Source organism: Apium graveolens, chromosome 9 (assembly GCF_009905375.1).
Source record: "Apium graveolens cultivar Ventura chromosome 9, ASM990537v1, whole genome shotgun sequence".
NCBI classification, from domain to species: domain Eukaryota; kingdom Viridiplantae; phylum Streptophyta; class Magnoliopsida; order Apiales; family Apiaceae; genus Apium; species Apium graveolens.
Window position 1 is genome coordinate 92,286,762 of NC_133655.1, and position 12,935 is coordinate 92,299,696.

General features: G+C 38.1%; 1 protein-coding gene across 1 annotated transcript; it reads left to right on the top strand.

Moving 5' to 3' along the window:
- Window positions 1-11,920: 11,920 nt before the first annotated feature.
- LOC141685394 (uncharacterized) lies at window positions 11,921-12,544 on the top strand. The gene has a single exon (XM_074490497.1). The coding sequence runs from the start codon at window positions 11,921-11,923 to the stop codon at window positions 12,542-12,544; it is 624 nt and encodes a 207-aa protein (XP_074346598.1).
- Window positions 12,545-12,935: the final 391 nt, after the last annotated feature.

A 12,935-nucleotide genomic window follows, 5' to 3' on the forward strand; every position in this document is an offset into this window, starting at 1 on the left:
GTGGTTCTCACTGGTGTGAGAAGAGGAAATGTGTATCTAGCTGACTTCAACTCAACTAAAGCAGAATCTGTAACTTATCTTCTCAGTAAAGTAAGTCAAGATGAAAGTTGGCTATGGCACAAGAAGCTATCCCATTTAAACTTCAAGACCATGAATGAGCTGGTAAAAAAAGAGCTAGTTAGAGGCATTCCTCTAGTGGAGTTTACAAAGGATGGACTGTGTGATGCCTGCCAAAAAGGGAAGCAAATCAAAGCATCATTCAGGAAGAAACTTGATTCAGCAATTGAAGAGCCTCTGCAACTCCTTCACATGGATTTGTTTGGACCAGTCAATGTATTGTCAATTTCAAAGAAAAGATTTTGCCTAGTAATTGTAGATGATTTCTCAAAGTTCTCTTGGACATATTTCCTAAAGTCTAAAGATGAGGCTAGTGAAATCATCTTCATTCACATAAGGCAAGTTAACAATCATCCTGATTTCAAAGTTAGAAGAATCAGGAGTGACAATGGAACTGAGTTCAAGAACTATGTCATGAGAGCATTTTGTGAGGAAAATGGGATCTTGCATGAGTTTTCAGCAGCAAGGACTCCACAACAGAATGGAGTAGTGGAAAGAAAGAATAGATCTCTTATTGAAGCTGCAAGAAAAATGCTTGAAGAATCAAAATTACCAACATATTTCTGGGCTGAAGTTGTAAACACTGCATGCTACACTCAGAACATCTCTCTGATTAATCAAGCAAGATGCATGACACCTTATCAATTGTTCAAGAACAAGAAGCCAACTCTAAGCTTTCTTCATGTCTTTGGCTGTAAATGCTATATTCTGAGAAATCAAACTGATCAAAATGGGAAGTTTGATGCTAAAGCAGATGAAGGAATTTTTGTTGGATATGCTGTTGGTAAAGCATATAGAGTCTACAAATCTAAGAACCAACATTGTTGTTGAATCTATACATGTTGTGTTTGATGATAAAAAGATTGAAGGACTAAAAGATGGAGATTACCATGAGAGCCTCAAATTCGACAATGTTGAAATGGTCAGTGATGAAAGTGATGATGAGAGTGATCAAGAAACAGTGTCTAAGAATAATGCAGACAAATCTACCACCAATGAAGCACATAACTCAACATCCGTCGAGTTACATAATTCTTCATCCGTCAGAAGGCAATCTGTGCTATCCGTCGGAAGACAACCTGCCTCATCCGTCGGTACTCAAAATTCACCATCCGTCGGGTTATCTAAAGGAGCAGGAAATCAAGGAAGGTCACCTATAGAAAGTACCCCTTTCACAAATCAAAGATCCACAAACTCAGGGGGAGTTTCTAGCAATCAAAACTTAATCACACATCAAGACAATATTGAGGTTTCTTCCTCTAGAGCCAATCTACCTCAACCAAGGAAATGGACAAAAGATCACCCCTTTGAACTAATTATTGGTGATGTGTCTTCTAGAGTTCAAACAAAAAGAGCAACTCAGGAAGAATGTCTATACAGTAGCTTTCTGTCAAAGGAAGAACCAAAGAAGGTAGAAGAAGCTTTGCTGGATCCTGATTGGATTTTAGCTATGCAGGAGGAGCTAAACCAATTTGAAAGGAATAAAGTTTGGAAGTTGGTACCCATGCCTAAAGGAAAGAATCCAATAGACACCAAATGGGTATTCAGAAACAAGATGGATGAAAATGGCATAGTAGTAAGGAACAAAGCCAGATTGGTTGCTAAAGGCTATTGCCAGCAAGAAGGAATAGATTTTGATGAAACATTTGCTCCTGTTGCAAGACTTGAAGCCATCAGAATCTTCTTAGCCTATGCAGCCCATGCCAATTTCAAGGTCTATCAAATGGATGTCAAAAGTGCCTTTCTGAATGGAGATTTGGAGGAAGAAGTGTATGTTAGTCAACCTCCTAGCTTTGAAGATCCAAATTTTCAGAGTATGTCTATTATCTACTGAAAGCACTTTATGGACTGAAGCAAGCACTTAGAGCCTGGTATGACACTTTATTAAAGTTCCTTTTGGAAAATCACTTCACAAGAGGTACTGTAGATAAAACTTTATTTTTCAGAAATGTTAATGGCTCTAGCACACTTGTTCAAATTTATGTAGATGATATTATCTTTGGCTCTACAGATGAGAAACTTTGTAAAAAGTTTGCCAAACTGATGCAAAGTAAGTATGAAATGAGTATGATGGGAGAACTAACTTACTTTCTTGGTTTACAAGTTATGCAAGTTAGTGATGGAATATTCATTAGTCAAACTAAATATATTTTTGATCTTTTATAGAAGTTTGATCTAATGGATTGCACATCTGCAAAAACTCCCATGGCCACTGCAACTAAGCTTGAACTAAACACTACTGAAAGGTATGTGGATATTTCAAGCTATAGAGGCATGGTTGGCTCACTTCTGTACTTAACAGCTAGTAGGCCAGATATAATGTTTGCTACATGTTTATGTGCTAGATTTCAGGCTGATCCTAGAGAGTCTCACTTAATAGCTATTAAGAGAATTTCCAGATATCTCAAGGGAACACCAAAACTTGGCATTTGGTATCCTAGAGATTCTGGTTTTAATCTAACTGGTTATTCTGAAGCAGATTATACAGGTTGCAGAATTGACAGAAAAAGCACAACAGGAACTTGTCAATTTCTAGGAAACAAGCTTGTGTCCTGGTTCAGTAAAAAGCAAAATTCAGTTTCTACTTCTACAGCTGAAGCTGAATATATTGCTGCTGGCAGTTGCTGTGCACAGATTTTATGGATGAAAAATCAATTGCTAGACTATGGTCTGCAAGTTGAGAGGATTCCTATTTTCTGGGATAACACAAGTGCAATTGCCATCACTGAAAATCCAGTGCAACATTCAAGGACAAAGCACATAGACATCAAGTACCATTTCATAAGGGAACAGGTAATGAATGGTACTGTAGAGTTACATTTTGTTCCAAGTGAGAAGCAACTTGCAGACATATTTACCAAGCCACTGGATGAATCCACCTTTTCTAGGTTGGTAAGTGAGTTAGGTATGCTTAATTACTCTTGAATCTATCTGAGTTATTTTGCAAGTTGAAAAGTAGCCAGAAATTTAACTGATTTTTAGTCATGAATGAAATTTTGACTAAGTCAAAATTTGCATCTCGACAGATGACCATTATCCATCGAGTTAAGTCATCCGTCGATATACAATGTGCAAATAAAAATCAATTATTTTTCTGGAATCTTTTAAAACTCGACGGATAACAGTTTATCCTCATATGTCGAAGTGTCTAAATCTTAACCGTTAATTCCCTGAACATTATCTATCGAGTATACTTACAGTTTGTAAGCATTACACGACGGATAATGAGTGGAATTTTTACAGTTTATTCTTAAAACGGCTAATTTAGGCAATTTCTATTGGGTAATTTACTTTTCTTTATTATTTTTATCCGTTGTTTTTAGCAAAATATAAAAGCTTATTTCATTTTAATCATTTTCTTTTATCATTTTCAAATTCAACTGTGTTTATTTCATTCTCTCTCAAGCAAAAATCCTCTTTCTCTTCAAGCTTTCCTTCTCTAACAATGGCACCTGTAGTAAAGATTATGTCTCAGACTGGGTTCATTTATGAGAAGAACAACTTCACTGTTTTGGTCAACAAGGGCATTCAGCAATCAGAAGACTATCACAAGATGATAGACTTCGTGAAGAACTGCAAGTTAAGTTTTGCCATGCTTGAATCACCCACAATCTTTTGTGAAGTTGTAGAAGAGATGTGGACCTCTGTAATTTACAACTCTACTGACAAAACCATCACTCTGACCATCAAAGGTAATGAATTCTGTATCAATAGTGATGTGATAAAAGCATGTTTCAAGATTCCTGATGATAATGTAACTTCACCACACACTGACACTGATTTGATCAATATGCTTAACTACATGCATTATGTACTTCTTACTAATAAGCTAAGTGATATTAGGAGATTAGGTCTTAGGAAGGAATGGAGTTTTATGTGTGATGTTGTAACTAAAGTTTTCTCTGGAAAAATCAGTAATTTTGATTCTGTGAACATTTCCATGCTTAACATGCTATACATGCTAGTTATAGACAAATTTTACAATTTCAGTGACCTTGTCATATATGAGTTAGGTTTTAAACTAGGTGAGTTAGCCAAAAGGGGAAAGAACATATATTATGCTAGATTTTTTATGTTATTGGCTAACCATCTTTGTCAAGAAATTGCACTTGAGAACCCAAACAACAAATTAGCTTGTTGGGTTCAAGAGAGAAGAATCATTGCAGATCTGAACAGAGCCAACCACCATAGGGATGTGCCAATGTTCTATTTCCCTGTAATGCTAACACCTCAGGTAAGTGAGGTAAGTTCATCCATACCCTCAACTATTCCAATCTCCTCTATTTCTTTGACTTCAGGCATAGCTATGGCAACTGTGATAATAACCAAACAGTTGCCTACCAAAGCTGCCAAATCAACTGTAATTTCCAAATCCAAATCAAAGAAAACCCCCTCTGGTATCTCTCAAAAGGTACCAGTTGAGAAATCTACCAAAGCCAAAGAGGGGAGTGTGAAGGAGGGTGAGATAGGTGAAGGAAGGGGTGAACATCAAAGAAACCCCAAGGATAAGGTTGGAGAGTTGAGTGAATCCCAGCCTAGCCACACTACAGTTTCCCAACAAACTGCAGTGCTTAAAAAGGACAAAAGCTCACTTCTAGATGCATCCTCCCAAAAGGATGTGGCTATTGAACAAAGCTCTCATCGAAGAGCACAGGCCAAAAGGGTTAGGGACACAAGCTCACCCCAAACTTACACTAGAAAGAAGAAATCCAAAACAACTGGGGATGCACAGGGCACACACACAGTGCAAACTGGTGCTAAAGACACAGTCCCTGCACCTTCTCAAATTCAGATTGATGTGGCTCCAATAAATGTGGAGTCACAGCCAAAATCTCTTATAATAAAAGCCACTGAAACACCATACTCACCAACTCACTGGAAGTGGATATGATAAACACTTCAATTCCTGATTCCCCTTCTTTAACTCTGTTGGGGAAGCCAAAATCCAGTGCAAGTGAGCATCATCTTTTAGATGATTTGTTGGCTCACTTGCCAATTCTTTCAGATACTATTGTGACATCTGTGCCTCAAATAACTTCAATCAACACAGAGTCAACAATAGTTTCTCTTCCCACCTCATTCATTTCTACTCTCTCGATGGATATTGCTCATCCGTCGAGTAGTGATTGTATCCCGACGGATAAGCTTAACAGCAGTTATCCGTCGGATAGCTTTACCACTCACCTGATGGATATCACTTATCCGTCGAGTGTCTTTGCACAACTTCAAACTTCAATTATTTCTAGTGCAGAAGATTTAGTGGTAATACAATCACTCTTAGGACTGAGAGAGGAGAGTGCTTTGAGTGAGAGGCTGGGTTGCTCCCAGGCAAAAGGAGAGGAAAATAGTCCATTTCTTCAGGATTGGCAAAAGTGAGTGAGAGGAGTCCCACCTTAGTAGGTGAAGGTAAGGGTGTGAGGGTGGGGAGCCAGGGTGAGACCCTGATGCAACAAAAGAGAGAATATGAGAGAAAGGAAGGTACAGGAGAAATAAGGGTGGATCCAGCCATTGCTAGTGAGTCAATGATTGTGGATGATGCTGAAAAGGGAAGACAATTTCAGCAACATTACAAAGCTGAAATTGATAACATTTCCTTGGATGCTGACACTTTTACTCATCCTGTGTCAGCCTATCAATTGTTGGCTGCTCAGGGCAATGTGGAGGCAGAGCAGACTATGAATTTGGTGCACACCACAGAATCTCTTCAAAGAGATAAAGCTGCTGTTAACAGGATGCCTTCTCAAGCTGGAGAGCCATCTGAAGAATTTGGAGTAAATTCTAATGATGATGACTCCGGTTCTTTGGATGGAAGCATGAACTTAGGGGGAGCTGAAGGCCCAAGTTCTGCTTTAAGTTTACCTAAATGGGCATGGGCAAAGGAATCTACACCAGGACAATTTGAGGTGTCTTTGGTCAAACAAGTAATAGCTATTCAACAGGCCCTTCAGGAAACTTCAGATGCTGGTACCAAGGCTGTTCTTCAAGCTCACATAGACTCTCTACATCTAATGAAGATCCAGCACTTAAGACAGAATCTCAGTGTGGATGAATTAAAAAGAGATATAGCTCACTTGAAGACCTATAACTCTGAGAAGCTGGATTCAGTAATGCCATATGGTACCATGCAAGATCTACTACTAAGATTGAGGAGAGAATCAGACTCTGAAAAGAAGCTAGCCAAGCTGGAAAACAGAGTTCAAGTTATTGAAGATTCAGTGGCTATTCTTCTTCAAAATCAACAGACTCAGATAAATCTTCTCATGCAACTGGCTAAAGCACAAGGCCTAGCTCCTCAACTTGATGATAACAAAAAGGGGGAGAGAGAATCAAGTAAGGGGGAGAAAGGACCAACTGAGGGGGAGAAAGGACCAACTGAGGGGGAGAAACTTCAAGTACAAATCAGCAAAGTAATTGTACCTTCAATTACAGTCTCCAAGCCAACAGTTGCAGATGGTATAGACCTAATTAAAGCAGCAGCAGCAAATTTGAAAGTTGCTGAAAAAGGAAAGTTGAGTTTGATCAACTGGAATAAGATTGATGAGGAGATACAGAAAAAGTTTGAACTAGTCAAGGAGCCAGTTAAGTCATCCATCCATCACTTTCATGTCAAGCCAATCAATGTGAATGAGATGAGCATGAACTATCTGGAGAAAGGACAATCTTCCTGCATCAAATCACACAAGGCTGAAATAATTCTCAAACCAAGGGCATATTATCCAAAGTCATCTCTGAAGAATCCCTTGGACACTGTGTATGAGACACCCAAGCCTGATGAAAAGAAGCTTCTTTCAAGATCCATTGTCTTCTATAAAGATCCAGCTGATTTAGCCTCAAAAAGGAGAATTGTTAAGATATTCAGAAATGGAAAGGAAATTTGTGTGGTAGCTGGACATCCACAATTTGCTCAAGCAAAGAAAGAAGAGAAAGCAAGATTAAAGAAGGAAAAGAGGCAAGTTGCTCTAGATGCTAAGAAATCTAAACAAAAGAAAGAGCATATTGTCATCTTGGCCAAGCTACAGGCTGTAAACTCTTCTCAACAAATTCCCTCTCAACCATCTGAAGCTGCTGAATCAAAGAAGAAGATTGAAGAACAGAAGAAATCCCAAAGAAAGAAGGAATTGGCTAGAAGAACAAAAAGGAAACTGGATGTTGTTGACAAGGAATTGGAAGATCAATTTCCTAAGGAATCCACACCATCTAAAACTCAAGCATCAAAGCCCTCTGTGGTATTTGAAGACATAAGGGTGGTGGACTCCTACAGGAATATACATGGAGAGCCTATTGTGCCAAAGGATGAGCCAATAGAGTGGGATAAATTACCAATTCCTGACTTCAACTTGCCAATCCTTACTAAGCCAAAAAGGACAAAATCAAGGGCAGTCAAGAAAGTGAAGCTGTCACCTCTCAAATCCAAGTTAGTAGTTAAAGCTCAACCCAAGTCAACAGGGGAGACTACTTGTACTTGTGTGACATCAAAGAATTCTCAGATCTAAACCTTTATCTGGAGGAACTGGATGAAGTAAGGGCAATTGATGCATACAGAAACCTCCTTGAAAGGTTGGTGTTCAAGTATAAAGGAGGAAGGGAGATTCAGTGGCCTCTTCACAGGATACTTCAAGAAAACCAAGCTGTGTTGATCAAAGTCTATTCATCCTTCAAGAAAAAATTTGGGTTCAATGTAACTATAAGAAGACTAGTATTGAAGAATATTGAAGAGCTGAGGAGTGTTAGAGCTAAAGATGCACTCCCAAAGATTCTAATCATCCCATACACAGGAGAAGAGTGCATCTAAGGCCCTACTGGCTGATGGAATTCATGGATGACAAGGGCGTGAGAAGATTCTTCAGACTAGAAGACCAATTGAGTATCTCTAGCAATGAGACTCTCTTGGAGATACAAGAAATGCTAGATCTCTCAGAATCTGATAAACTAGAATTCCACAGGCAGCTCCAGAATCAAATTGAAGAAAACAACAGAAAGCTTGGAAGAAGATCCAGACCTTCAAGAAACTAGAAAAACCTGCTCAGGCTAGAGGAGCATCTTGAACTGATTGTGAGCCAAACCTTGTACATTTTGTTTAATTGAAGCACTTTCAGTTTTATCTACTTATCTTTAAAGATATATGTTTAGGATGTTTTGTTATCATCAAGTATCTCTTCATTTATGGCTACAATTCCAGTAGACATAAATTGGGGGAGATTGTTGTGAATATGTTGTGTACTTGATGATCAATTAAACAAAACATCTAAGTAGATTTAACTTAGTGAAATAATATAGCACTCGATGGATAAGAATTATAGTCCCGGCGGATAACTCATTATAGTCCCGACGGATGATTAACTTATTATCCATTGAGTGAGTAGCTTATGTAATAATAAGTTTGTAGCACAGTGATGTATGCACCTTTGTATAGAATCTGTAGTAGCATATAAGTCATGTTGACTAGATATGCAGAATAGGTTGATTAATTATACATAAGCAATGTCTTGTAATTATGTATAAGTGAAATGAAGTCAACTGCCAAAATAGCTACCAACGGATGATTAACAAAGCCTTCGACGGATGATCAAATGACTATCAACGGATGTTTAACATAGCAGTCGACGGATGATCAATTAAGTCATCGACGGATGATCTGAAAGTCGACGGATGATCATATCAAGAATTCAAACATCAGTTGAACAGTGAAAGCTGACACACAGCCGTCGAGTTGGATACAAACACATTGTGGAAGCCCATTAACTGGGTAATAGAGGACGAAAAGCAGCAAAGATTAAGACTGTTAGATTTTATATTTGTTCAGTCTTTTTGACTTTGTAATCTTGGTATTATATAAACCAAGAGAGTAACAAATAGAAAAATAACTGAGATAGTTGAGAAACACAAAAACAGAGAAATCTTTATAAGCTTAATCTTTAGCATTTCCTGTATTCTCAGTAGTTCAATTTGTAAGCAGCTGTGAGCATTTCTGCACACAGAGTCCTCTCGATATATTATATATATCTCTGGTGGAATTGTTTAAATCCACCAGAAAGTTTTTAAAGACTCTTGTTTTTAATTACTTATGTTTTGATTCATTTAAGTTTACATTCCGCATTGTGCTAATCAAAACAAATATATCTTTAATCGAGTTGAACATTTTTATTTCAAGAAAAAGGTTCAAGAATTCCATTCAACCCCCCTTCTGTAATTCTTGCTATATTGTTAAGGGACTAACATATCTCTGAACAACCCCTAATATCAAAGAGATCAGAAATTGAAGCCAAGTCAAAGATCTATAACTGCTTAAATTCTGAAGTGTATACAGATTGACGCTGATATCAAACTTTAAGGATGGTAAAGCTACAAGGACTGTAAGTTATAGTTATCTAGTCAAATTCTCATGCATTTGTACTTAATGTTTTTGACATCGTCAAATATCTGTTAAACTTGTATATTATGCTAATTTACAAGTTGGGGGAGATTGTTAGATATATTTGTGATGCCATGTCTAATATGATTTGTGTTTAGTTTTCAGATCTTACTTAACAGGACAAATCAGTACTTAACTGGAAATCTGTACTTATACTGAAGTCAGGACTTAAGATATCAGAACTTAAGTTGTCAGAACTTAAGTTATCAGGATATATTTATCAGGAGATAATATCAGGACTTAAGGAGACGTTCAGATAAGGAAGGCGGCTGATTGAAAGGAAAGAAGATCGAGACTGAAATAAGAAGAGATATGCATGAAGAAGATTTCTATAAGGAATAGAATACTTGGAAGAAAAGATAACTGATTGATATATATTAAGAAGCAGAATTATATTCGATATCAATTAAGAGATTATCTTGTAACTGTGTAGTATATAAACACAGACATAGGGTTTACACTATATGTGTTATCTTAATCGAGATTATTATTCATTGTAACCCTAGCATCTCTCGTGATAATTTGTTCATCACTGAGAGAGAACAGCTTTTATAACAGAGTTTATTGTGTTGAATAAAATCTGTGTTCTGTTACTTGAGTTCTTATATTCGATTTGATTGTAGTAAACACTGTATTCAACCCCCTTCTACAGTGTGTGTGACCTAACATTATAAGTACGCGACACTCATAAGATGAATAAGCATAATCAAAACTAGGTTATCATACAATCACCACACACTAAGGCATCGAAACGAATTAACTAAGGAAATCCATAAATAAATCCGCTAGAACCCCATGATAACTATTAGCTCATAATCATACTCATCATCAACGTGGGTTCTGATGAAAGCATGGTATAATAAATGTAGTCTTTATACTGAATAAATAATAAACCAAGTACGAAACAAGAGTATAGGTTCATATGCAAGAAAACTAGCATCCAAAGTTATAACTTAAAACAAAGAATCACAAGAATAAACTAGATCCTCTTCACCTTGGTTGAATTGTGCTCTACGGTCTTCTTACAGCACGGTCACGCCGATCTTTTGGAAAAAACTTCTTTTTCTTCTTTTCTTGCTGCAATGAGTTGGTCTTCACGAGCCTTTATTCCTTGGACACCATCGTAACACCATATTAGCATCAAATCAATGCTAATTCACCTGAATTCTGAATTAATTCCTGAAATGCAAAAATACTAGAAAACATATTAATATACCAACAACTAGAGTAGAAATACACCAATTTAGAGCTTTATGGAGCGTTATAAAGTGTCATAAATGCCACTCAATAATACTTCAAAATTCCCTTCGTAAATAAGAATATTGGAGCCACATTCTAGAGGATGGTGAACAAAATGTTCATAGAATAGATTGGGTAGAATATGGAAGGTTATGTAGATGACATGATCGTGAAGTCCTTACTTAGGGACCATCCCGAAGACCTGAGAGAATGTTTTGAGACTCTCCGGAGGAATAATATGATGATCAATCCGAACAAATGCACGTTCAGAGTAGCAAATGAAAAGTTTCTGGGCTATATGGTCAGTGTACGGGGGATTGAGGCAAACCCAGAAAAAATTGAAGTTGTTATCAATATGGAAGCTCCAAAATGTATTCGGGATATACAAAAGCTGACCTGACGATTGGTCGCCCTTCGACGCTTCATCTCTAGATCATCCTAGAAAACATTACCTTTCTTCGCCTTACTTAAAGGATCCAAGAATTTCGAGTTGGGGTCTGAATGTCAGAAAGCTTTTGAAAAAGTAAAAAGAATATTTCACCAAGGCCCCACTCCTAATGAGACATGACCGAAGAAAACCCTTCAGCTATATTTAGTCGTGTCTGACCGAACTCTTGGAGCCGTTTGGTTAAGAATCACGAAGAGAACTGGCACCCAGTCTTCTATGTCTCCCATGTGTTGAAGGATGCAGAAACAAGATACCCTAACGCCGAGAAATTCGCATATGGGCTGGTTATTTCCTCCCGAAAATTGCGACATTACTTCTAAGGCCGAACGATACAAGTAGTAACTGATCAATCGCTAAAGAAAATTCTGATTAGGTCATATACTTTTGGCAGAATTGTAGTTTGGTCGATTGAACTTGAGGAATATGATCTGGAGTATGTTCTCCGAATGGCTGTAAAGGCTCAAGCACTAGCCGACTTCATGATCGAATGCACTTTCTCCGGTCCGAAGGATCTCAATCCGAAGGAAAAGCTCATTCGGACTCCTAGGAAATGGAAGCTTTTCGTCGATAATTCGGTCCTCGAGAAAAAGTATGGGGTAGGGTTGATCTTCTCTAGTCCCGATGGATTTGAAATCTGCCAAGCCATGCGGTTCAAACTTCCTCTTACCAAAAATGAGGCAGAATAATAAGCATTATTGTCTGTAATGGAACTAGCAAGAAGCTTGGAAGCAAAGCACTTAAGAGGGTTCAGTGACTCGATGCTGGTGGTCAAACATTTTTCTAGGGAGTATGAACAAAGGGAACCCCGAACGAAGGCCTACACCACAAAGCTAAGAGAAAATTCCCTAGTATTCGAATCTTTTGAATTAAGTCAAATTAGGAGAGAAAACAACAGCAGGGCGGATGCCCTCTCCAGGCTAGCTTCGGCCGAAAAGATGCCTTCGATCAAACAAAAATACTGCTTGGAAATTCACCAAGGGGAAAACTGGATGACCCCTATTTGGAATTACTTGGAAAAGGGAATTTTGCCCCTCAATCGGAAGGAAGCCCAAATGATCAAGTACCGGGAAACAAGCTACACCACTATTAGTGAAACGTTGTACCTCCGTTTAGCTACTCAGCCCCTACTAAGGTGTTTGAATTTGGAAACACAACTACAAGCCTTAGAGGCAGTGCACGAAGCGATATGTGGAGAACATCTTATCGGTCGGTCCCTAGCCTTCAAGATCCTTCGGCGAGAATTCTTCTGGCCGACTTTGAGAGCAGATGCATGTGAATATGCCAAAAGATGTAAACAGTGCCAACTATTTGCAACAGTTCTAAAGTAACCACCAGAGGAAATGGCTTCGATTCTTAGCCCCATACCTTTTGCCATGTGGGTCGTGCATATTGTGGGAATTCTCCATGCCAGTACGAAGCTGGCGAAGTGCTTTATCATTGCCATTGACTACATGACCAAGTGGGTAGAAGCAAGACCTCTATCCGCTATAACCGAAGAAGCAACAAAAAAATTCATGTTTGAGAAAATCATTTTGAGGTTCAGAATTCCGAAGGTATGTATCTCGTACAATGACACACAGCTTGTGGGTAATAAATTCAGAAAATTTCTTCATCATTTCGGAATCCAACAAAAGTTTAGTTCAGTCGCCCATCCTGGAGGGTAATGTAGCAGTGGAAGTTACAAACAATATAATTTTATAAGGCATCAAGAAGAGGTTA

Excerpts from the sequence above, each read along its gene's own strand:
- LOC141685394 (XM_074490497.1), top strand. The coding sequence starts at position 11,921 with ATGGAACTAGCAAGAAGCTTGGAAGCAAAGCACTTAAGAGGGTTCAGT.